At 44.1% G+C, this 27,436-nt stretch overlaps 1 protein-coding gene across 3 annotated transcripts in view; it reads left to right on the top strand.

Annotated features, from left to right (window-relative positions):
- LOC144767648 (B-cell receptor CD22-like) overlaps positions 1-27,436 on the top strand; it is a 442,866-nt gene that overhangs the window by 360,883 nt on the left and 54,547 nt on the right. For all 3 annotated transcript variants that reach the window (XM_078651046.1, XM_078651045.1, XM_078651047.1), the window contains one exon: positions 23,218-23,478. In XM_078651046.1, coding sequence (XP_078507172.1) covers positions 23,218-23,478 — 261 coding nt within the window. The remainder of the gene's footprint in view (positions 1-23,217; positions 23,479-27,436) is intronic.

The following is a 27,436-nucleotide window of genomic DNA, read 5'->3' as shown; positions in this document are numbered from 1 at the left end:
AAATGTGCACATGGTTAATGACATATCCACTACTTGCTGAGAATGTGGGCTACATCTCTGTTCAGTTTTGGACCAGTCTGCAGCAATCTCAAAGTATATACAATATATCATACCTGACATACCACGTCTTTAACATTTTGAGTAAGAAGGAGGTGAGCCCTGTGTTATTTGTGAAGGGACCAGTTCAGAGTGAGTTAACAGATCAACTGCTAAGTTTCTATTCAAGTCTAAAGCTATCTGTTTGCCTGGGCATTACAGGGGTCCCTTTAATCTCAAAATCTGCATTATTCCAAAGAGGGGTGGAATTGGCTATCAATGGGTCAAATATAAGTTCCCAATTTGCAGAATTATAATTAATTAGCATAACTCTGAATACAAGACTATATACTTTGGCTGGTAGGGTCCGAGTGTGTATGTTAGGGACAGTTCAAGAGCACTCTTCAATGGACTGAGTTCAACTGAAACTCATATTCATGGCTGTTCAGGTCATTCAGTATAGAAAGGTGATGGGCCGATCAGTGGGAATCCATATGTGGGAGGCATAGGACACCAGATGTAGTAGGTGCATACAGTTTGAGTAGTTTCAGCCTACAGTGCCTTCCTTCCCAAGCAAAGAAGTTAATAACCCTGCTAATCCAGATCAGTGTGGAATTGTATATAAATGAAGCAGAAGGCTGAACAGGTAATTGTTTCAGGCAGCAGAAATCATTTTCACTACTTTAAGGAGAGTTGAAGATGCGACCATCTCACACAATTGCTTCATGTCTGCTGCCTCAAAGGATTCAAGTTGTCTTTGACCATCTTATTCAAGTACCTATTAACAAGAAGTTCAAGAAGTGTGAGCCATATCTAAACCCGTCTCTTATTTTAGTCTCTGAGAGAACCCTTGGCATGAGTAAAAGACAGTTCACAATATAAACTGAGAAGCATGAGAAATTATCTATTAAGGACATCATACAGGGTGGGATGTATTGATGTTAATAAGGGTAAGTATGAAATTGGCAATATACAGAAATAATCTGCCCTCTCGGAGATTTGGAGAAACCATTCTAACTTGAAAAGTGGATTACCATAGAGTGCGATTTGAGAGCCATGGGAAAGAGGAGGTCTTACGCTGGCCCTGACTGATCCAGTGTAAAACGTATGCTCACATGAGGCCAAGGAAAGCCCACTTCCCACTGGGAGAGTGCACTAACATTCTGCTATTGATCCTCAGGGTGCAACAGAAGATCTTTGGTCATCCTGGGATAAAGCGACCAGCGAGTGAAGTACCATGGAGAAAATCACTTTGTTCTCTGTGGTGGTCACAACTTTGGTCATTACCATTAGATCTAGGTCGATCAGAGATAGCCAATAAGCAGAGCATTCGGGGGGTTTCGTTTCTTTAAGCATAAGAAAAGGAATGGCCTAGTTGGAGTTTAGGCAAAGTGAGCTGGAGGCTCTAAAACATTTCGATATTGCAACAATGTTGCACTCAAGTCACCTCAAACTCATCCACTCTCAGGCATGTTTTTTCCTTTAAAATATACTTTGGCATTATTGAAAAGCTTTACATTTGTTTGACAGTTTCAATCAAATAAATCTTTAAATAGTAATGTGTCTGTGCCAGCCCCTCTGATAGAGTTGGAGAGCAGCTGGGCCATGTGGATTTTTTTTAAAGGGCAAGTAGATTTCATTAACATTTTGTCTCTTGGACAAGCAGATGTTTTAAATATACCTACACTCCTGTCCAGTGATAGCAAAATCCACTGCATCTTTAGAAGTGAACGGTAGTTTGTGTCTTACTGTGTATTTTCCTTGTATGGTAGCAGTGGGTACCCATGTATTGTGATGGTTGGTGTCCTTGAATGGTATTGAGGGGCACTGCACCTTGAGTTTCATGTTGATTAGTTTTTTCTGAATGAGGATTGTGGATGTGTTTTGCCTGTGTAATGGTGATAACCACACTGTTGTAGAAGGATCACCAGACACGCAGGTAGGTGAAGTTAAGTTTATTCAATATAACAAAGACTCACAGGGAGTCACAGGGAATACATCATAATAGGGCAGGGGAGAACAGCAAGTGCCGGTTGGATAGTGTGACGTCATATAAATACCTATACATAACATTCTAAGGTGGAATGCACAGCACGCACAACAGTAGAAAGGATAAAGTCACTGCGGGTGACAGTGACTTAATATACTAAATACATTCTCAACATCTCCCTTTCCGATACAAGGAAGAAATAATATCATTAATACATAACTGTCAAAACGTTTTTGTAAGTGTATTGCTCTCCCACATCTTGACCTGGCACACAGAACATTCTGACTGTTACCTATAACCTCAACATTCTCTGAATTACCATTTCTATTACTGAGCTGGTGTTGGCTACAGTCATTGTGCAGATCTTTTGCCTTGACTCCTTCTACCATACCCTCCATATTGCTTGAGTATTCCAAAACTGATGTGCTTAAACTTTCATTTCCACTACGATTGTTCTGACTGATAGGATCATCATCCCACTCCAGCACGCTATCCTCAAGATCATCTTCCTTTCTACTCTTTCCTCTCATAATGATTTTTTCTTGTCCTTTTTTTTATTTGACTATGTCATCCTTGCAGCGCCATCCACTTCCTTCAACACAAACAGCTCTTTTTGACGTATTGCTTATTTGCACAGGATCACTGAATATTGATTTACCCTTGGTCACTTTGAATGGTTTTTTCAGTAATACCCAATCACCTTTCTCAATTACCTTCTCTTTAGCCTTGTTTGATAAATCAGCATACCTCTTTGTTTTCTCTTGTTTAGCAATAATTCTCTCTTTTACTTTTAAAGAATTGTCTCTTATTGCTTCATATTCCACTACGTTTTTGTACCACTCGAGAAACTTAAAAGTAAGTTCGTTGTTGCACCTTCTTCCTCTCATTAAGAAAAAGAGAGTATGTTTGGTTGTCTCATTAGGCATGTTGTTATACGTGGTTGTTTTGTTTCTGATGGATTCCTTTACATGCAGATTAGATGCAATTGCTAACTGGATGCCCTCCTTTATAAATGTATTCATTCTCTCCACTTGACCATTACTTTTAGGGCTATATAGTGGTGTTTTCTCTTGTCGGATACCAACTTTCCCTAAGAACTCTGTCATTTGTTTTGATACCAGTTGTGTTCCATTGTCGGAAACAATAATTTTGGGTTGCCCCTCCATGGCAAAAGTTTTTTTGAGAAATTCAATTACTGTATTGGTTGTAATTGCATGGACGAATTTGTAAAGGAGACACTTTGAGTAGTAGTCTGTTATTACAATGATGTACCTGCACTCCTCTTCAAGCGCACTGAACGGTCCTGCAAAATCAATTGCCACTTTTGCCCATGGCCCATTCGGTAACTCTACCCTTTGTAATTCACATTTGCTGATTTTCCAATGCATGTCAGCTCTTAGACACTTTTCGCATTTGTCCACAAAATTGTTTACATCTCCATTTATTCCAGGCCACCAATAGTACATTCTCAGGATGTTTTTATTGCGCTGCTTCCTGGATGTCCTTTGTGAGCCAGACTTATCAATTGGGATCTTAATTTTGCTGGTGGTATGAATTTATCACACCGTTTCAAAAATCCACTCTCTATTGTTAATTCGTCTCCAATTTGTTGATAGCTCTTCAACTCATTTTGCAGATTCTTGATGGGTGGCCATGCACCTCTCACATGATGCATTACTTTTTCCATTATCGTATCTTCCTTCTGACATCTTAGCCACTCTTCCTCAGTTATAGATCCGCTGCACATTTCTGTAGCATCTATCCAAGCCACAACACATTCTGTATCATCTAGTGAATTTTCTGTTGCCTCACTTACAGGCAGGCGTGATAGGCAATCAGCTCTGCATTTTCTTCCACCTTTTATGTGCTTTATGCTGAATGTGTACTCCTGTAAGTTGGACAATAGTCTTATTAACCGTGAGCTTGCTCTACCATTTCCACGCCTTTCTCCATCCATCATATACACTAAGGGTTTGTGATCAGTGATGATCTCAAAACTCTTTCCCCATAAATAATTTCTCAGTTTCTGTACCGCCCAAACAACTGCCAGGGTTTCACGTTCAATTGTACTATAGTTAACTTCTGTTTCGCTTAGTCTTCTTGATATGAACGCTATTGTTTTTTCTTCTTTTCCTTTTTTTGACAAAACACTGCTCCTATTCCTTTTGCACTGGCATCTACCGTGATGACATTTTCCAGCTCCGCATCGTAAGGTTTGAGTGCCGGTGCTTCAGAAATGTCCTCCTTTATCGTTTTAAATGCTTTACTCTGTTCTTCTGTCCATTTGTAACTTACATTTTTCCTTAAGAGCTTCCTTAGAGGTTCAACCTTGTCTGCATAGGCCTGTATGAATTTCGAATAATATTCACTTAGACCAAGAAAGGATTTTAATGTCTCTTTATCTTTTGGTTGTGGTGCGTCTCTGATGGCTTCCACCAAATCATCTTTTGAGGTTATTCCTTCTGATGTTAGTACATGCCCTAGATACTCAATCTTGTTCTCCAAGAACTTACACTTGTCTCGAGACACTGTCATTTTTCTGTTTTTTAGGATGCTTAACACCTTATTTAAAATCTCAAGATGTTCTTCTTTTTCCTTGGAGTGAATCAAAATATCGTCCTGGAACGCCTCGACTCCTTTTAGTTCACCAAACAAAAGTCCATCAACTTTTGGAACACTCCTGACAATGAAGCTAGTCCAAAAGGTAGTCTTACATACCTGTAGGCGCAAAATGGGGTTATAAATGTTGTTAGTTTTTTAGAACTTTCTGTCAAACAAACCTGATGATAGGCAGCTTTTAGATCAATTAAAGTGAAATATTTTGATCCTGCTACAGATTGTAAAGTTTCCTGTATTTTTGGAAGGGGATGGCAGTTCACTAGAATATTCTTGTTAAGAGATCTGAGGTCTAACACAATCTGATTTCACTCGTTTTCTTCTTTTTGGAAACTACTATAGCCGATACCCACTCTGAAGCATCTGTTTCTTCAATCACCCCTTCTTTGTTTAGTTTTTCCAGAACTTTTTTCAATTCACCTTTTACTGATAGTGGTACAGATCTTACTTTGTTTGGTCGGAATGGCTCCTTCTTTTAATTTTATTTCATGAGTAAACCCTTTCACACAACCTATTTCATTTCTGAACACTTCCTTGTTTTCACTTATTATTTTCTCAACTTCATCTTGAGTTTCTCTCAATTCTATGCTGTTTATGAATTCTTCTTTCAAAATTATCGGATATTTTTATCCTGGTTAGAGAATTACACCCAATTTCGCTAAGTCCTTCCAGCCTACTAGAATCCTACCTCTTTTAGCAACATACATTTTTGTGTTAATTTCTCTTCCCTTAAATGTCAGTGTGTCCAAAAAAATCCAACCATTTCGATATCTTGTTCACCGTATGCCTTTGGGTTTACGTCAGTCTCATTTAAACCTACATTTTTCCTCAAATAATTTATCAGATATAATCGTTATTGGTGACCCTGAGTCAACAGTAAATTGTAATTCTACATTTCCTATTTTTATTTCATCTATCGGACCTTTTATTTTACCATCCTCTACTTCAACATATAGTACAATATTAGCACACATTTCTTCATCATAATCACCCACTACATTTATTTTCACATTCCCTGACAATCTCTTTGTCTTACATAAAACAGTGTAGTGACCATACTTTTTACATTTCATACATCTTTTCCCAAGTGCTGGACATGTCTTGCAGTCTGCTAAATGTTCTTGAGAGCCGCATCTAATACAACTTATATTTTTTCCTCTTACCTTTTTTTCACTCCACGATCTTTCACTACCTTTGTACTCTCCTTTTCTTTTATCCTGTAAATAGAATACATTGGAATTACTACTAGTACTTGCTAGCTCTTTTGTTGATATAAGAGACCTTTCTATTCCTTTGGCTATATCTACTACTTCTTCCAAAGTGGGTTTCCTGCACACTAGTAACCTTTCTCGTACCTTCTTGGAATAGCAATAAAACACCACCTGATCTCTTATGTCCGTGTCAGTTAATTCCTCATATTCACAGTCTCTTGCTAACACTCTTAACCACGCTATATACTCTTCAATTGTTTCACCTTCTTCTTGCTTTCTTAAAGCAAATGTATGCCTTCCCACCATTATGTTGCTTTCCTCTGCAAATTGTTTTTCTAGTCTCTTTAAAGCTTCTTGATATTTATTCATTGGAATGAAGACACATGGTGGGTACTCAAATTCTGGCAGGCTGTCAAAGTTCTCCTGGCCTACTTTTCCTAACAGCCCGAATAATAATGACTTTTTTCTTTCTGCATCGTATCCTTTTCCGTCTATTGACACAATATAATTCTCAAAAGCCCTCAGCCAATTCTTCCACTTAATACTTGGTTTTCCTGGCTCCTCTAGAAAATATGGTGGCACAAATATATTATTACTTTGTGCCATGATAATTGCTCCTTTCATTTTACTATTCTTTTATAAGTTTCTTAATGCACCTCACTTTACTGTATTCTTATTCTGATATTCGTTTAGTATTCTAATACTCTTGAATATTATATGCTTTTCCTTAACGTTTCCAAGTAGAATCCTTCACTTTTGCTATGAACGCTTTTATTTTCAGTCATTTGCCAAAACGCTGTCAATTTCGTCAATTACGCGCTATTGTGCTTAGTTTAACTGGCTGCCGGTCTTTTCACACATAATAAATCATATCCAATATGGCTGCCTGCACGTCGATGCTGATGACGTAACGAGCTCTCAGCCAATCACTTGTTAGCTTTCAGGCTCTCGACATTTCCAGCATGCCTCACGCGTGCTTGCTGACTGGATTCCTTTGCTCAGCCGCGTACTCGCCAGATAACATGCGCTCATCCGATTTAGCACTTACTTTGCACAGGCGCCTTTCACACGTTCATGTAAAAGTTTGTTTTCAAATCATTTTGATTTTCGGCAGCCCTTCACTTTAAGTCCCCTTACTGATTCCTCCGATTCTTCCTTTTTATCCGTGAGCCCTCGTCTTCTTTGTTTCCCTCGTCGCCAATTGTTGTTGAAGGATCACCAGACACGCAGGTAGGTGAAGTTAAGTTTATTCAATATAACGAAGACTCACAGGGAGTCACAGGGAATACATCATAATAGGGCAGGGGAGAACGGCAAGTGCCGGTTGGATAGTCTGACGTCATATAAATACCTACACATTACATTCTAAGGTGGAATGCACAGCACGCGCAACAGTAGAAAGGGAAGAGTCACTGCGGGTGAAAATGACTTAATATACTAAATACATTCTCAACACACACCAACCGAGTACTGGTCTAGCCAGTTCTTTGACAATGCAGATTGCTATCTGTTTAGTTTTCTCTGAAAGGGTATGTCAGTGAGTGTAGTCTTCGATTGCCATATATGGTGTCAATGGGCACAGGTGATTATGCTTCCCTGAAACTGTTGTCAGTGTAGTTTCTGTTTTATTTACTTGTTTTACATCAGTAATGGTAGTTTATATGCTGAAAAGTTTATTTGCCACTGTACAGAGCTTCTGTTTTCTGGGGATGTGTTGAGTTGGTAAGTATAGCTGTTGTGCAACTCCGAATGTAGCATCTCTGTTGCTAAATATTTTGTACACTTGTAAGAGTGACACATTGGGCACACCTATGTGTATAAATGTCCACATGAAGAATATCTGCAAATTTGCTGCAGGATTTTGTGCCATTGAATATTCCTTTCCTTACAGTACCTAGGGGGTGCAGGGTTAACGTCTGTCTTATGCCAATATTGTGATGCTATGTTTGTCATTGTACTCTACTGGTTTATGGTGGATATTATATCCTGTGGTGCTGTGCTCTTTAGAGGGAGAATTGTTGTTTTCCAATTATGTTATTGTAGTGTTCTGTGTTGGGTGTGTAATGGGAGGAAAGGAGGGACGAGTTGTATTTTCTGATTGATGTCTGACTGTGAACATATAATTTGTGGTGCTGATGGCCTTCCTGCTCAGACACAGAATGCTTGATCTAGGTGTCCATGGAATGAGTGGGGACGGGTGATCTGTCAGTGGAGAGATGCACTGAACAGGGACATCCACCTGCCCACATAGCAGTGGAGCATAGTATCATATTTACCTTCTGCAAACGGATTAAAGGACAGATTTCTGGTCTCTGCAATTGTAAATTCATACACTTTGGGGAACAGGACCATAAAATGCTACGTGCAATGTTATGTGTATTTTTATAGCACGCAACTCACTCATGGGGGTAACCTGGCTCTGAGGCAGGAGATTCAGGGGCCGAGCCAGGGTCGGAGCTAAGCGAAGAGCTAGTTCTCGCGTTTCTTGCACAATCCAAGAACTGAGGAGGAGGACTGATGTGCAGAGGCTTGTATTTCCAGGCTTTTGAAGGGATGTAGTCAAAGGAATGACAAGAGGATTTGGGAGGGTGGATGAGTAGGAGTCGGTGTTAGACGTGGCATGGTTTTCCCCTGTATTTTTGCCTCTGCCTCATGTGTTTTTGCTGTGTTCTGGACTTCGTTTTGTTGGTCTAGATGCTTTGGGCACTTTGCCACTGCTGATCAGTGCCAAAGTGCAAGTGCTCCCTATGTAAATTGTGAATATCGATTTGTGTTTCCATGATTGGCTTGTTTGACTTACTAATAAGTCCCTAGTATAGTGCACTATTTGTGCACAGGGCCTTAAGTCAAATGCTGCTAGTGGGCCTGCAGCACTGATTATGCCACCCACACAAGCAGCCTTGCAAAAGGTTCTCAGACCTGCCACTGCAGTGTCTGTGCGCGATTTGCGACTGCCAGGTTGATCTGGTAAGTGAACCCACTTGCCAGGTCCTAACCTAACCTTCCCTTTTCTTACATGTGGGTCACCCCTATGGAAGGCCCAAGGTGCCCCTGTGGTAAGGGTGAAGTGAATGTGAAAGAACATGTCCTGATGTGTGTAACATGTCCTGATAGTGAACTACAGTGAATTTCGCTTTTCACTATTGAAAGGCTATCTGTCCCATACGTTAATATGGGAGTGCATTTATGACATCTTTTAAGAATAACTTTCATTGCGACAAGATTGAAAGATGGAGTTTAGTATGCCTGAACTCAGGATATAAAAATGCATCTTTTAGTGAAGAGGATTTTTATATTGTGTTTGGAAATGCCACTTTTTGAAAGTGGGTATTTTCTTGCCTAGCCATCCTGTGTGCCTATGCAGGTTTGTGGATTGACTTGCTTTGGAGTGATGGGGGCAGGGGGTGTGCATTCACTGTCGATAGCCACTGGGGGTTTGAGGTGTGTCCTGTCATTCCTGGATGAGCCAGGGCTAGGCTGAAAAGACCTGGGTTGCATTTAGAGTAGGGGGAGGGAATGCCCTTTCACCTGAATGGGCCTGGTCTGCCTTACACAATGCTGTCTCCATCTGCTGCCGGGAAGCTGGACCAGAGAGGACAGAACTGGTTTTGACTGAGCACAGAGCCTCTCTGCTACCAGAGGACAAATGAAAATGGTGTATAAATACTGGGCCTAGACCCCAGAACTTTATATTAGTTCTCAACTCAAGAGGAACCTCTGCCAAGGAGAAAAGCTGTGAAAGCTCAAGGAAAAGTACTGCCCCTTTGCTGTGTGTTGTCTGGATTTGGCCTGCAGTGGCTGTTTCTGCCAAGAAGAGGACAAAGACTTTGCTGTGTGCTGTGTCACCTGCTTGAAGAATATCTCCAAGGGTTTGAAGTAGATCTTGCTTCCTGTTCAAAATTATCAGGGCCACAAAGACTTTACCACCAGCTCCCCTGAACTTCCTTGCTGGGAGTTCTGACCTGCCCAGAGGTGCCTGTTGCTGAGTATGGCCTCTAAAGGTTATTTCTGCTGTTGGAAGCTGGAAAAGAGACACATTATAGGCAGCGTGATGCACCTGTGCCTGACTCATCACTACAATGCATTGCCATCATGATGCTGAAGACACAGATGCATGCCTGCCCACGACCAGATAAAGCGCTGCATGCCAAATCTTGTGCACAGATCTCCAAAGTCTGAGATCACCACACTGATTCTGATGCTGGCCCCGCTGTGTGGCTGCAAAACCAAAGCATTGAGGGACCTCAGTTTGAGAGATCGATGCAGCGCCATTGCTACTGCCGCCTTGAGAACCGATGCTTCCGCGATCCCCACACTTCACACCGGGCGCCATGTCTACAACAACGCTGGGACTGCAATACAAAACCGATGCATCACCTCCCCGCACAGTAAGAAACCGACGCTTCTCCTCCCCGCATAGTAAGGAACCAATGCATCACCTACTCTGCCTCACAGTAAGGGACCAACGCATCACCTCCCCTGGAGTAAGGAACCGATGCATCACCTTCCCTGAGCATAAGGAAGTGACGCATCACCTTCCCTGGGCATAGAGAACAGACACATTGCCTTCCCTGTTACTCTTTTTGTTTATGAGTTTTACGAATCCAAGGTACTTTGTGTGAAAGTGGTGTATCTCAAAGATGGTGGCAGGCTAAGAGGCTCGGTTGTGAGCTCATCACTCAATAGCCAAAGCAGAAACATTGCAGGAAAAAAGAGCGTAATGGAATGGGGATCCTACGATAAAGCTTTGCGTGACTAGAAACACAAATAAAATGGAAATCAAAATGCCACTACCTCGAGGTACGAGACGGGAGGCGGGATGCAGGACTCGCGGCTCTAGATTCAGAGGCTCCAAGCTCCAAGACTGAGCAGCGGGTGAGGCGGAGAGCACGAGAGCAGAGTCCTGCTCTTCCGGGTCAGGGTAGTCGGTGGCAAGCGGCAGGGCAGTGGAGGCTGCATTTTCGAAGCTGAGCAGTGAAAGGACAATGCAAGGAAAGGTGAAGGTGAAAGGAGTTCAGCGTGGTCGCACTATTCAGGTGTGGACTATTGCAGCCATAGCGTTCCAGAACAGCAGGAAAATTACCGCAAGGTTGGCAGGTAAAGTGAAAGTGCTTGGACAGCCTGTTGCTTCAGATAGAGCTGGAGTCTAGGCAGAAGGGGCTAGAGTGGCAAACGGTAAAGGGAGTGCTAAACCAAAGGCATTAATGCCCCCTCCGGGGTTGACTGAGACGAAGAGGTCATTAAGATAACAAAGGGAAGGCATAAATTACTCTTTAAGGAGTAGAAATACCCCGCTAGAAGAGCAAGAGCGAGAGTTAGAACACCCTCCTGAGATAGCAAAGTTGTCAGTCATATCGCCCCCGATAGTCCCAAAACGAGAAGAAAAAAAAAGGAAGAAACAGAATACAACTGGAAAACTGCAATACCCTGCATCTAGAGCAAGTCAGGCCAAACTAAAAACACTTGGCTTGACAAAACAAAAGATAACTCCCTCTCTAAGGTCCTTTTTTGAAGTGCAAGAAAATCAGAAAGAGGAGAAATATCAAGCTAAGGCTCATACAGATAAACAGAAGGAAATATACAATGAAGAGGCACTGGGAAAAAGGTCAAAACTAAGTACTAGTAACAGGTGCACTGCCTTCGAAACATCAGACCAACAAGAGATAGAAACAGACGCCTCTAACCCTGCTAATATAGAAAAACCTGAGGATGGCACAATACCACAAAGGAGCAAGGACTGTCTGGAAAATATGATGACTACTATGATGGAGGAGATGAGATCCAAATTCGAGAAGTCAGAAAGAAACCAGACAAGAATCCAGGAAGTATGCGAGGAAATGGACCAAGTAATATCTAGTCTTATGGAGAGAGTAAGGTCAGTGGAGTTGGAGGTAGAGGCATTAAACAAGAAAGTGGAAGAAAATAAAAAAGAAATAGACCAACTCAAGGCCACAGACAAAGTAGTCTATGATAGATTGGAAGCAATGGAAAACTAAGCAAGAAAGAACAATTTAAGAATTTTAAATGTACCTGAAGGCCTAGCACGCGAAGAGATTAAAGCGTTCGTAGTCAAATTACGAGGTGACGATATACCATGGACAAAGTGCACAGACCTTGCAGAGAATATTCAGAGAGTACATCGGGACCCATTTGGTAGGAATAAGACCAGGAAGAACTCTAGGAAGATCCTCCTAAACTTTAGGACTTATACCCTTAAAGAACGAATCTTGAGTGAGCGCCTGAAAGCAGGCTCATTCCCCCAAAATGACTGGTCTTGTGGAATCAGATCGGATCTATCCAAGACAACGCAAGATAGACAATGGCAGCTAGGCAAGTACATGCAGCAACTAAAGTCACTAGGAGCAACAGTTCAAATGTGTTTTCCAGCAGCACTAAGAATCATGTGGCAAAATAAAATGCACAATATCAGAGACCAAAAGGAGGTAGAAAACTTTGTAGAACAAATTAAATCACAAAAGTAGGATCAACATGGCATATCATGGAAAGCATGTTAAAAAAGAGTGAGGAGTGAGGAGATCTAAGAGGGGCCCAGGAATGCCCCAAGAAGAGTTAGGGAAGGCTTTTTCAGGGAGGGGCAAGGAGGGTGGGGGGGACCTCTGGAAAAAACAAATTAAAAAAATAAAAAAGTTCACAAGGTGGGTAGCAAAATTGGGAAAAAAATATTTTTTAAAACTATATGTCCAAAGGAAGTAATACGAGGTAGAAGGAGTCCAGAAAACTGCAACAAAAGCTACAATAAAAACCTGAGGAGATCACAAAGTAGAGAAGGGGGAAAAAGGGAAAATAAATGTCCATTAAAATAATGTAATGGAATGTCAATGGCCTCATATTGAAGAAAAGAAGGGCTAAGATACTGGAGTACCTGAAAATAGTGGACTGTGATATAATTATATTGCAAGAAACACATCTGTTAAAAGAAGAATGGGGAACTTTTATTAAAAATCAAAATTTGATAGCTAGCTGGGTATGCACAAACCAAAATTGTACCGTGAAATGAGTCGTGGTCTTAATAAAGAAATCAATAGGAGCCTAGATTGAAGCGTCAAAAGTAGATAAGAAGGGTAGATGGGTAGTGGTGAAATTAAAAATACGAAACAATTTATATACAGTGGTTGGATATTATGGGTCCAACCAGGATGACCCAGAACCTCTTCAAAACTTTACTCTCAGCTTCTAACTGCACAAGCCCCGATAATAATGGGAGGAGATTTTAATATAATCTTGGACTTAAGAAAAGATAGATTCCCAACCAAACCTGGTCTGAACTTACCAAGAATGAGGGAGTTGGTGAAACATTGTATTAAGGATCTCGGTATTATGGATATCTGAAGGGAGAAAGGCAATAATTCAAATAAATACACATTGCATAACAAAAGGTTGGGGCACACATCAAGGATAGACTACTTCTTAATAGATAAGGGCCTATCAAAAGCAGCACAAAAAGTAGAGCATACCCCAGCACACCTATCGGACCACTCGGCAGTGATCTTACATCTTAATTTTAGTAGTGCACTACCCACACGCAGATGGACGGTAGACAAAGGAATCTTCCTAGATGGAAGCTGATTAGAAACACTGGCAAAGGAAACTAAAGATTTCCTTCAAATTAACAAAGAAGGGACCTCGAGGCAAATTGCATGGGAGGCATATAAACTATATTAGAGGTAAAATATTAAGCCTTGCTGCCTACAAAAATAAGACCAGAAGAAATAAGATCCAAGAACTAGAGGAAGGAATAGCAGATTTTTAACTTAATAGAACTTTGAACCTCGAAGCAAAAACTAGATTAGTGGAAGAGAGGATCCCAAAAAAAACAGAGCTGGTAGATATCCTTGAATCTAAAGGCTAAAAACCTTAAAGGGGGCGGTGTCACTCTGGTATCAAATGAGAAAGATACTGAAAATACCCTACTAGAGCAGATATGCACCCATATGGGACTCCCCAGGAACACCCGAATTTCTAAACGATAAATTAGCAAACGTCTTGAAAAAACAAATAACATCAATAAATGGGGTGCGATAATGATTCAGAACTCTATAGTAGACTGGGAAATACTGAGTGAAAGAACTAATGGAACAAATTCATGATTCAAATATTATCAAATAAGTAGTTGGATTAAGAATCTTAAAGACACCGAAGAGGGCTATGGGACAGCATAGGAAACACTGCAGGAAAACAAGACCATCAAAAAAGAAGTAGCCTGCTGGTATTGGGCACTGGTTGAAGAAGGAGAAGAATATTATGATACCCCCAACAAGATCTGGGGAGAAACATTTCCAGAGTTTGACATAGTAAACGAATGGCAAACTTCTATGAACACTTGTTGGGAAACTGTAAAATCTGCACCATTGAGATATAATAACATATTTACAATGCATAGAGCATACTGGACCCCCAAAAGGTTGTCGAAATTTAAAGGCCAAAGCGAGAGGAGTTGTCCCAAATGGAGGGAACGGGGCACAGATGATCTACACCTGTTTGGCCAGTGCCCCTACCTGGAAGAATTCTGGAGAGAAATAGGTAAAATCTTGGCCAAGGCATTGGGAATGCAGGTGGACATGAGTATGGATTTGATTATTTTTGGGAGAAGTTGGAAACTGGCCCTGGTAACTAAACTAAGTAAAGACCAAGAAAAAATCTTGTTTGTATTAATATTGCTAGCGAGAAGGGAGTTCTGTATTAACTGGGTAAAGAATACACCTCCAACTTTCAATGAGTGTGTGGCTTCTGTTCAAAGAATAAACAAAATAGACAGAAGCGAGAATAGGGTGAGATCAAACAAATTTTGGACAATCTGGGAAAATTATATGACCAATAAGTAACAACACAGACAGGAATTCGGTCTACGAAGTTGCTGGGTTCAAGGTTTAGCGGGGATAGTTCGCTGGGTGTTTTGCTTAGCAAAGAGTGAACCAGGTACGATAAGACATTTAATAAAAAATGAGTTGCTGGGTCTCCTTAATGACTATTCTTTAATTATAAAGAATTTTAGATATGCGGTGAGCCAACTACAACTGGATGAAATTACTTTATTCTCTTTATCGTCATATCAATTAAAAACCCTTTTGAAAGCTACTTCGTGGGAACTAGGGTTTAGATTAGATAGAGAGCTTCGCATTTTGAAAAAGGGTATTAATCCAGCTATTGATTCTTGTCTGATGAGGAAAGCTCAACCCTATGTTCAATGGAATATACCCCATGGTGTGAAGCGCCTTATATTTCTAGTAAGACAAGATTTACTCCCTTTGAAATCGCTCCAATCCAGATGGTATGGCTCTTCCGCGGCTTGTGAATATTGTCACGTAAAAACTCAAGACTTAATGCATGTAGTGTTTGTTTGCCCAGCCCTAATGTCATTTAGACGTAAATGGCTAAGATCTATTTGTTTGCAATTGAATGTCTTGTCTGCCTCTGATTTTATTTCTGCTACGATGATTCCCCCTAATGAAGTATTTTGCTGTAAATTATATAGATTCTTTAAATGTTTTTTGAATCTTTATTAAGGAGGCATTATTAGAGATTTTGTGTAATTTTGCCTATTTGTTGTTTGTTTTATTATACTCTGTATTTCTCTTATAAATTTCTATTTGGGATTTGTTTGAATGTATACCTTGTGTATTTTTATGTGGACCTCGTAAGAGTTCCGTAATCATAAATAAATAAATTGAAATTGAAGTAACAACACTGTAAACATTGCAATTGTCCAATGATTTAAAGCAATGCAATAGATCACTTCAAGTGGAAACTTGAACGAGTAGTCAAAGTGACTAGCTCATACCAGAACCAAAATGGAAATGGAATGGACAAAAAGGGGCTCAAGAGTATAGGGGGAAGTGGAAATTCTCCAAGCACATGCTGCGAGTACCCAGGAGAAACCCCTAGAGGCCGGTATGACTAAGAAAACTGGGCACCCAATACCTCTAATTCCAAACTATTGCTATATGAGTTCTTAAAATTAAAATAAAAAATAAAGGATGTGGTGGGAGACAAAGTTGAAGGCTGTAGAAAGATAGAATCGTAAGAGGGTGACAGTGTCACCTCTGTCCATGAACATCCAGATATGTGTGGCAGTGATGAGGGCATTCTCTGTACTCTTGTGTTAGGTGTTTATCATCTTTTTCAGGGATTTTGCCAGTTAGGGTAGCAGGTAGCTGTGATAATTAGGTCATTCAGGATAGGGGAGAGGGCTGCGCTGATAAGGCCCTGTATTTTATGCAGATATGGTGAGGACAGGGGTCTGAGGGTGCTGAGGAGTGTACAGACTGCTTGGTTGTTGCGATTGCTTCAGTGGCAAACCTGTTGTCCATAGGCCTATGACTCTGTATGACCAATAAGAAGACATGGTACCAGACTATTGTGGAAAAGTAAATTTTGCCATGTTCTGTGTCCCTACGCGTCCTCCATCTTATGTTATGTGTGCATGATTAATATGCATATGTATTCCCCATGTTTGATTAAAGACGCAATTATAGTTGTGTCCACCTCTAGTATGCCAGTTTCCAGTTCTCGTGAATACTACGAATATCAGGCCTATGTAAAGTTATGTTGCCACGTTTCTCAGTGTGCACGTTATTTCATTGTAAAGTCCCCGTTTCTAGGCCTCAAAAGGGCCTGGACACCAGATTCAGCTCCTGTCTCCTGAAGCCCTCGCTGAGGAGCGACACGGCCCCCACCTGTATCCCTGACCCTTCACTTACTTCCTGCCTCACAGTGCCCGGTTCAGCCTGGCTCTGCCTCTGAGTCTGCCAAGAGTATGTTATGATTCTAGTTATCAGTCCAGCCCTCCTTCTCTGCATTCCTAAAACTACTGAATCGCATCAATAGTTTCCGTCATTGTCTAGCCTTTACGTCTCCATGTAAGAGAAATACTGTATTAAATGGTCATTTAGTATTCTTCATCATGCACTACATGTAGAATAATGCATGCTCCAGTCTTAGAATCAAGTTAGCCTTTCCCCTCCTGACTTCTAGTTTATATCAACATGTTCTCTAAACATCAGATACTAGATACTGTTTAGGTACATGTCGCCCTGACTCTCCAGACTTCAGTCTCTGCTCCTAGCACAGAGTTCGTAGCCCCCAGCTTCTCCTAGTAACACGTCATTGCCAGTTTGCGCGCACCATCAGGTTAGAGGTCCCGGCTCCTTAGGTAGCCCCCTCCATGTTTCCGCCCCATTTATGACATATTCTGTTACGTTTACATCACATGTCTATGTATACGCCTCTTGTTACACCTACTTTCACCCTTATCTTTCGCGACTACTACGCGTCACACCCTTTGCTCCACCCACTGCTCCGCCTATCATATGTACTGTAATGCAACTGTTTTACTATATATGCTTGTGTATTGTTATTAAATGCTAGCGCGCTCATCCCAGATCCAGCCCCGGCAGCTGCCGGGCCCTGCCATCCTATTCCTGTGCAGGTTGTCCTGTTCCTGTCCTTTATGCTGTATTAAACCTGCAAAACTCCTACTACCTCGAATCTTGACTCTTATTTATTGAGCTATCTGTTATTCATTTATCCATTCAAAAATAGAGGTATTATTTATTTATTTACCACATAATGGCGCCCGAACAGGGACTTGCCCTTTCCCCACGCGTCGGTGAAGCCATGCCGGCCCCCTGACCCTCTGCAGTCGTGACGGAACTCTTCTGCGCACCGGCAGATATTTCTGCTTCAAGTATCCCTCAGGCCCACGGAGGAGACGGAGGAGGCGGTCCAGCATCCAGACGAGACGGTGGAGGAACGCGGCGAGTCCCGACCAGAGCCCAAGCCGAGAGTCCAAGGTCCGAGGTATCCGGAGGCCCACCCGTAACAGAAGTCCGATGTTCGTCGTCCGTCGTCGTAGCAGTCCAGTCGAGTCCGAGGCCTTCCGTTCTTGCTGCCCGGTGAGTACCGTTGCTGGGGTAGTATCTAGACAGGGTCAATCTAATTGACTCTGGTCCGTGGGTTGGTGGTACACAGACCCAAAAAACGAAGTGTCCACTTCGGCGGATGCGGGTCCTGACGTGTCTCTTTATGAGACCGGTAAGTTTCGTACTGTCTCAGCAGTGCATCTAGTTCCTGTTCTAGTCAGTTCTGTTCTCGAGAAAATTCATGTATTCTGTTTTCCGTATTCCAGGTAGTATTCTGTTCGAACTGTTATTTTAAATGTTCTTCATGTACTTTAATGTCGTGGTATGAGTGTGAAGTAATTATCGTGTTTATTGTGTATTGTATTGTGTCCAGATTATAGTTCAGTCATGCAGCTATTTTCAAAACTGCGTCAGTTAAAAACCAGAAAAGGTCTGCTCAAGCAGCAGAGCTAGTTGCTCTGACTCAAGCCTGCATACACGCTAAGAACCTGAAAGTTAATGTTTACACAGATTCACGTTACGCATTTGGAGTTGTACACGACTTCGGAGTGCTCTGGCAGGAGAGAGGTTTCATGACTTCTCATGGAACCAAGATTCAACATGGTCTCCTTATTCAAGCTCTGTTAGATGCAATACATTTACCGACATCCATTGCTATCATGAAATGCAAAGCACATACGAAAGTTACTGACACTATTTCCAAAGGTAATGATCTAGCAGATCGCACAGCTAAGCTTACAGCACAGGCTCCAGACATTTCAGTTAAGCCAACACAGACACTTACTCCAGATCCGACTACATGTATGACAGTTAAGGACCCTACTCAAGATGTCATAGACATACAGTTACATGCTACTCCCGATGAAATCAAGAAATGGTCCGAACAAGGAGGGGTCCAGACAGATCAGGGATGGGTAACGAAGGGTAGAGCCACATGGTTTCTCCCCGACTCTATGGTTCAAGTCATTATCAATACCGCACATAGTCCAGCACATTTAGGGGAAAAAGCAATGTTAGACAGTATCCAGAACATTTGGTTCAACAAGCATTTACGAGCTACAGCCAAGCAGAAAGTCCGTACCTGTATGATATGTTGCCAGTTTAATCCAGGTAAAAGTGTCCCGGTGGAACAAGGTGGATTCCAGCCCCCTGACCACCCTTTTGAAGTCCTCCAGATGGATTACATTCAGATGGAGCGATGTCGAGGTTTCAAGTATGTCCTTGTAGTTGTATGCGCTTTGTCCAGGTGGACAGAAGCATATCCAGTCCCAGATTACACAGCCGCGACCACTGCCAAGCAGTTGGTTCGTGAATTCTTCCCCCGTTATGGACTCCCTAGAGTCGTATATTCTGACAACGGCCAGCCATTCTCATCTGAGTTGATGAAACACGTTTCCCTGTTGTTAGGGTACCAGTGGAAGTTCCATTGTGTACGCCATCCTGAAGCAGCCGGTCTCGTAGAGAGACATAATCAGACCCTGAAAATCCGCATCGCCAAAGTATGTCAAGAGAAAGGTGTGGACTGGCTAGTAGCTCTGCCGGTCGCCCTGTTCTATATGCGCATGGTCGCACATTCCAGATCAGGTCTGTCCCCGTATGAGGTCGTTTTCGGCCGCCCCCCTAACATGTGGGGTACTCCTAGACCCCGAAGTATTACCGATGTTTCAAGTAATATGCTGACAGATTACCTAGCTTCCTTGATGTCTGCCCTCAACTCTTGTCGTTCACAGGTTGCCGCCGCATTTCCAGACAATACCGAGGTGGCACCGCATGAAATCGTTCCCGGATCCATGGTCCTAGTGCGAAATTTTGATCGTTCAAGTCCGCTGGAGCCTCGCTGGAAGGAGCCCCGACAGGTCCTCCTGGCCACCCGTACAGCCGTGAAGTTGGAGGGACGCAAAGGCTGGGTGCATCTTTCGCATATTAAAAAATTTTATGGATTGAAACCAGTTTCAAAGAACATTTCCGAGGATTTAAAGGACTGCCAAAGTACTATTCTTAAGGACTGTCCCGCAAAAGACACTGTTACTACACCCTCCCTGTTAGAGACAACTCCGCAACAGGAGTATAAGAAAAAGTTAAGGTCTAGTAAAATAAGTCAGCCAGTTTGATTGTCTAAGTCCTTCCCTAGGTGAAACGGTTAGACCGGTTTCTGACATGTATAAAATAGACCCCCATAGTGAGAGAGTTAGTCAAAACTCAATCCGATGTATCATTTTTCTAAGTTTCGTTTTATTTCTCAGCATTATGATTTCCTGCACCAGTTATGCATTTTATCTGTATTTTCCAGTTTCTCATGTAAATAAGTCTTCTAATGTTACAGTAGAGCACACGTTTAGTGATCTGCCTCCTCATGAACTCTTACCGCCTCGCTATGCGTAACAATTCTTTTATCCGCATGTTACATTATTCACACCAGACCAGCAATGCCACTAATTGTTGGGTGTGTGGTCGACTCCCCCCTTTTCAGACACCGAAGGGAGTTCTGCCACTCTTTCCTTATCCCTTTTCACATAATGGTTCGTGTGGAGCATGGTCCACGTTAACGTCATCCTCAACAGATATGTCTTTTCTTAACAGTACATGTTTTCCAGACAAGCAAGGTCTTCCCCACAGAACAGGGTTAGATCTAGAGAATGAAGTTTACAATTTAGGTAATTATTCTTCGAATTTCATGGTCCTGAATGTTCAGTCTGATACTACTCCAGACTTACCTGCTATTTCAGTACTACCAGTCAAAGGCGAATTATGTGTCCGAAATAATGGTTCCGTACATGTAGGCCATAGTGATTGTACTACTATTGTCAAGTATAGTGACAATGGGAAATCTATTTTCAAAGCTTCACGTCATTCTTATTTTATTTGTGGTCAAACCGCATATGTTCGTCTGCCCCTCGATTGGGAGGGAACCTGTTACATTGCCTTCCTACTGCCACCTGTTTTCCTAGCCCCATCCGATTATCATAGAAATACACATCTAGTACACATTAGACATAGAAGGGAGATCGAGTCCCCGATTGTCGATTATACTGAAACTGCTCTAGAACAGTATACAGATTTCAATAGAGGTTTCTTCTTCTTTATAGGACCTATCCAGAATAGCAAGCTAATCCGTAGGTTAACAAGAACCCTTGAAGCTGTAGTAAATGAGACTGCCTCTGGTCTAGGTAACTTAACTGAAGAGCAATCTGCTATGAGATTTGTCGTGCTCCAGAATCGTCTCGTCCTTGACGTCATACTGGCCGATAGGGGCGGGGCATGTAGAGTCATCGGATCTAGTTGCTGCATTTTCATTCCTAATAACGCGCCGTCTGTTTATTCAGCTATAACCAGACTCCATAAAATTGCCCATCTGTTACACCAAGATCCAGGCACCTGGACATGGTCCGGTTGGTTCTGGAATATAATTTCCGCCTGGGGATGGAAAGTATTGTCCTTTCTAGGTATTGCAGTAGCGATCATATTCAGTTGCTGCCTCTGTATACAATGTGGCCCTGCGATTTGCGGCATTTGTGCTACATCATGTGTTCCTAGTCCCAAGTCCTGTCCTAAATCCCGTTCCAAGAAAATTCGAGACGAGCAAATGATACTGTATGAAATGATAGATGGTATCATGAATATTGATGTTTCCTGATGGAAACGTAGTGACAAGGAGGGAATGTGGAAAAGTAAATTTTGCCATGTTCTGTGTCCCTACGCGTCCTCCATCTTATGTTATGTGTGCATGATTAATATGCATATGTATTCCCCATGTTTGATTAAAGACGCAATTATAGTTGTGTCCACCTCTAGTATGCCAGTTTCCAGTTCTCGTGAATACTACGAATATCAGGCCTATGTAAAGTTATGTTGCCACGTTTCTCAGTGTGCACGTTATTTCATTGTAAAGTCCCCGTTTCTAGGCCTCAAAAGGGCCTGGACACCAGATTCAGCTCCTGTCTCCTGAAGCCCTCGCTGAGGAGCGACACGGCCCCCACCTGTATCCCTGACCCTTCACTTACTTCCTGCCTCACAGTGCCCGGTTCAGCCTGGCTCTGCCTCTGAGTCTGCCAAGAGTATGTTATGATTCTAGTTATCAGTCCAGCCCTCCTTCTCTGCATTCCTAAAACTACTGAATCGCATCAATAGTTTCCGTCATTGTCTAGCCTTTACGTCTCCATGTAAGAGAAATACTGTATTAAATGGTCATTTAGTATTCTTCATCATGCACTACATGTAGAATAATGCATGCTCCAGTCTTAGAATCAAGTTAGCCTTTCCCCTCCTGACTTCTAGTTTATATCAACATGTTCTCTAAACATCAGATACTAGATACTGTTTAGGTACATGTCGCCCTGACTCTCCAGACTTCAGTCTCTGCTCCTAGCACAGAGTTCGTAGCCCCCAGCTTCTCCTAGTAACACGTCATTGCCAGTTTGCGCGCACCATCAGGTTAGAGGTCCCGGCTCCTTAGGTAGCCCCCTCCATGTTTCCGCCCCATTTATGACATATTCTGTTACGTTTACATCACATGTCTATGTATACGCCTCTTGTTACACCTACTTTCACCCTTATCTTTCGCGACTACTACGCGTCACACCCTTTGCTCCACCCACTGCTCCGCCTATCATATGTACTGTAATGCAACTGTTTTACTATATATGCTTGTGTATTGTTATTAAATGCTAGCGCGCTCATCCCAGATCCAGCCCCGGCAGCTGCCGGGCCCTGCCATCCTATTCCTGTGCAGGTTGTCCTGTTCCTGTCCTTTATGCTGTATTAAACCTGCAAAACTCCTACTACCTCGAATCTTGACTCTTATTTATTGAGCTATCTGTTATTCATTTATCCATTCAAAAATAGAGGTATTATTTATTTATTTACCACACTATAGTAACCTGAAGATTGACAGAAATATCCCAAGTATTATTTACAAAAAAATCATCCCATTAGAGTTAATAATAGAATATCTACATTCAATATTTTTGTAAACAATATGTAGGACCCAATATTGGCCAGGCAGCATTTTTGCTAATGGTATTCTGACATACAATTGAATGTGATTGAGGCGTTGAGGGCCCGATTCACAAAGAGCCTCCACGTGGTGGCAAATGCTTCACAGTCATGGTGGAGTCTTTGCACTCATGTCAGAATCTCTGCAAAGAGACTTCTTATTGGGAGATTCTGCTATGAGTATAGAAACTGTCCCACAGGTGTGGAGCCTCCGCCATGACTGTGGAGGCTCTTTTTGAATTGGGCTCTGCATTAAACATTGTATCATGCAACATATGACTGTAAATAGTAAAATGGTGCAGGCCCGCCAAAGATCCCTGCAGACCAAGACTCATGCCAAACAGATCCACAGATTGATGCCCCCTTGAAAATGTATCTGCAAAGGATGACCAGAAATAAAATGTTGGTGGTGAGTTGTAAGAGCACAGCCAATAATTCGAGACGATGAAACGCTTGCGGACATCAATGTAATTATTATCCCCTTTCACCACAGATGCTCCCAAAGGGGTAGATGCTGTTCTGTTTGAGGACCCACAGGAAGGAAAACCAATGGAACTGTCATGTGCGACGAAGGGCAGTAACCCAAGAGAGACTCGTTTTACCTGGTATAAGAATGAGGATGTGATACAGAAGCAGGAAGGTAAAACGCTGAAGATTGAGAGTACAGCCATGGATGATGCTGGGGTCTACCACTGTGTTGCCCACAATGCAATGGGCAGCACCTCTTCTGCTCCTGTGACAGTCAACGTCAAAAGTGAGTATGGTTTCATCCATACCTTTTAATGTTGAAAACGTTTTGCAATTCAATTATTAACTTTATAAGGTAAAAAGTGGCCATAAGGGATACATGAAAAGTTTGAACATGCTAATAGAAACACACAATGCATCCTCGAAATCAGCAAAGAGTCAAAGCAGTGCAGACAAAATACAGCTGAAGTAAAGTGCATTTAACATAAGAAGGCACCAAAGGATAAACCAGGCAGGTCCAGCCCCCCTACATTTTTGCAAGTGTCTAATACACTGCGGGTCAGATCATTATAAACCGCATAAAGATAATAGCCTGGGCCCATATTGCTCCATAAAGTTGGGTCCCAATTGGAAAACATCACACAAGAATAAAGTTGCAGCCAATGTCCGGTGTGATGGTGCTTACAGACTCTATGAAGGGTGCAAAGCTTTCTTAGAGCCCTAACCTTATCCGGAAAGCTTAGCCCTCCATTGATTTCTTACACCTCACAGCTGCTTTAAGGAAAGAACAGATCTTAAAACAAATATCGCTGCAGCTTAAAAGCAGGAGGTAAAATAGTACTTCCCTACACTTCCGACATCCTAAAAGTTTTAAAATAGGCTTAAGAAAAAGAGGAAAGAGGAAACACATTTTTTTACGAAAGGACATAAAATGCATTAGACGAAGCATCAGATGGATGGGCAGACAGGGCAGAACCGCCCAAGGTGTAGTGTCCTGCTCGACACGGTCTAGTTGTTTGGAGGATGTAACCCACACTCTACACCCACCCGCCACTGGTGTCACGAGTCACGTGACCCTGTTAATAAGGCCAGTTTAGTAACCCACTACCCTGTGTCCGTGTCTCCATGAGCGCTGTAATGCGGGCCTAGGGTCCAACACCACTTTGGCGACGAGGCGGAGCTATGCCCAGCGTGCCACAGCCACATGAAGGAATCGCGGGGAAAAGGGGAGAGAACTGCAGGGCGATGTCGCGCCCCCCCCCGCGCAGAATCGGCGCCGGCCGCCGAGAGACCCGTTGGACGTGTGACGAGCCCCGGGGCTGGACATTAATGAGACGGTGACCGGGAGCCTACCCTGCACCTCTCTAGCCCTGCCGAGTGCTGCCCGCCGTGGGAGCACCACGATGGAGGAAGCGGACCGGACAGAGCCCACCTGCACCGGCCGCAGCTTTGCCCCGTGGAGCGGACCGACCAGAGCCTACCCGAGTCGGCCGCAGCAGCGTGACCTTCGCTGGGACGAGGCCAACAGGCCGGAGGTGAGCCCGGACATGGAAAGGTGCCTGGGGGGCCGCGCAAGCATGAAGCGACCCCCCCTACTGTGAAAAAAACAAAAGCGGAGCCCACCCGCAACGGTGATATCAAAGACAATAGCGGCCGCCAGCCAGCGCCGCCGAGAACACAGAGCAGAGCCTACCCGCATGACCATAGCGCCTTGCCTGGCGCGATGCAGCCAAAAATGAACACACAGTGAGGCGAGGCCAGCGGAGCCCACCCGCGGCCTGCCTGCAGCGTCCCCTGTCCCCCGCCGCGCAGCGTGTTTCGAGGTGAAACTGCAGCGGCGGGGCGAGTGAACGAAAGGGAACGCCCGGCCCGCAGCGTGTGAAGAGCTGCTGGGTTCTAACACATAAAGCGGAGCCCACCCGCAGCGAAGCAGCGCGGCTTTGACTCCCTCCTGCGCAGCCTGTGGCGTGAAAAGGCCTGCCGCGTGGGGGAAGACGGAGCCAGAAGGCCGGTGTGCACGAAAAGCGGAGATACAAGTGTGCGTATGTAAACGCCCTGCCGAATGACACCCGGAGGCCAGCAGCAGTGCAGAGGAGCGCGGGGGTGAGAGCAGCCCAGAGCGCACACCGTCCGTCCGTCCGCCCCCCCTCCCCCGCCGAATGTGAGCGAGAATATCCTGTGTGACTGACCCGAGTCAGGTCATCCCAGGCAGCTGTGAGCTCTCGGTGCCGCCACAGCATATGCTGCAGCACCCCCAAATAAAAGCAAAGCACTGAAGGTGTCCAAATACAGCCGGCAGCGCCATGAACTGCACCGTGGAGCCCTCCAACCACACTGACTGTGGTATTAGTGTGGCTGCTTGACCCCCAGAGGGCAGAAAAAAAAAAGTAGGCAATAACGAGAGAACTCACCGGAGCATTTTGAGGAGGCAGGGAGCAAAGTGGACAGCCGGTACACGGAACCGAGTTAGGTTCAAGATAGGAGGTCTCCTAGTTAACCCTACCCTGCCATCTAGTGGCCATTTTGCGCCACTGCAGCTTTAGAGCGAAAAATAAAGCCCATGGTGGAAAGTCCAGCCTGCAGCTAAGAACAGTCGGTTGCTACAGCCCACAATCAGTGCCAAGAACAGAGCAAGCCAAATCTAGACTCTTTTTAGGGAACTAACTAGACAACATAACTATGTCAAGGACATAGCAGCAGCACGTCACTGACGGACACAGTGCACCAGGGGAAAAGAAAGTGAGGGATCACTGCAGCCCTGCACTAATGACCCCAAGCGCACCAAAGTAAAGTAAACTCCCAGCAGAGGAGGGCAAGCTGGAAAGCGCTCAAAGAACAAAGCAAAGCGCAGCGCCACACCAGCACCGCAAGGCACACCACAAGAGACAGCGCAGGAACGCCCCAGAAGCACAAAGAACACTGCGCAGGACGGCACAAGGAGTGAAGGAACTCCACGCGCCAGGAGAAGGACGACGGAGCAGTCACACAGACCACCGCACGCACTGAGCCAAACGGAGAGACCAACAAAGGCGAAGCGGCACCTGATGGCCACTGGTTGTCATTGCACCGCAGGAAGAGGAAGGAGCACCACCACGCGAAGAAACAGTGGTCCCGAGACTCCCCACCAGGCAAGTGTGGCACAGTGAGGAAGCGAGACAACCGCCGACACTGCTCCAGTGTCCCAGAAAGAAAGCAAGCACACCCCGTGAAGCAACGGGAAGCGACCTGAACACTGAGAAGCAAGAAGCACAGCCATCAGCACACGGAAAGAAGAGGTCAACGGAGCGGTGACGCAACCCTCCTGAAGCAACATACGGACACCAAAGCCTGGAAACCCATACGGAAACGCCAGCGTAAGTCACAGGAGCGGTGGCGCAACCCTCCGGACACAGCAAAGCACATGAAGAGCGCAGACAAAAGCGCGTCAACGCAGAAGCACTGCAACGGAATCAAGTGACGATCCCAGGGATCACGGACGTAAGACCACGCAAAACCAGAAGCGCGCAGGAGGTCACGCCTGTGAACCTGACTGCGCAGTCAGCACCCAGGAAACCTCTCCACACAGAAACCCTGCTGAAAACCGGTCAGAGAGCACACACATCTCCACCGCCACAGCGTAGCCCTACAGTAGGCCGAAGACCACCCACGGTGTCCTCCCTCACACTGCCTCAAGACGGAGTCGGCCACGACTCTAGATCGGCAAAAGAGAAGTCGCACACCCCACGTGTGCTCCAACGAACAGCGACACAAGACCAGACATCACGTCGCCCAGCAAACAAGGGGCACCTCACCAAGTGACTAGCCCAGCCAAACATACCAGCACAAAGGCAGAAGCCGGCACCACGATAGCCCCGCCTCGAGGTCCAAACGCAACACCCTCGAAGAAATGAAGAAGAGTGACAGCCCTGTCACCCCAAAGACCGGATGAGCACAGGTGGGCTGAACAAGCCAACAAAGGGAGAAGACCGAGGACTCACAGCCAGCCAAGAAGCACACCCTGACACGCCAGACAGCCACCAAGGTGGACCGACGTCCCAGGATACAGCCCCATGGATGAACCAAACATAAGCCGCAGCAAGCGCAGTCCACGTCTCATCCCAACGCTTCCCCAGGCGACCGTCCATCCCCGAGCGTCGGCAGTCTGAGTCAGTCGGCATCCCTGCTCCCGAACGCAGATGCCAAGGGCGAAGATCAGCACTGAGCGGCCGCCCTCTCACCGCCTCAAGATGGAGTTGGCAGTGGCC

This window comes from Lissotriton helveticus, chromosome 7 (assembly GCF_964261635.1).
Source record: "Lissotriton helveticus chromosome 7, aLisHel1.1, whole genome shotgun sequence".
NCBI classification, from domain to species: domain Eukaryota; kingdom Metazoa; phylum Chordata; class Amphibia; order Caudata; family Salamandridae; genus Lissotriton; species Lissotriton helveticus.
This window is presented reverse-complemented; position numbering and strand designations above follow the sequence as displayed.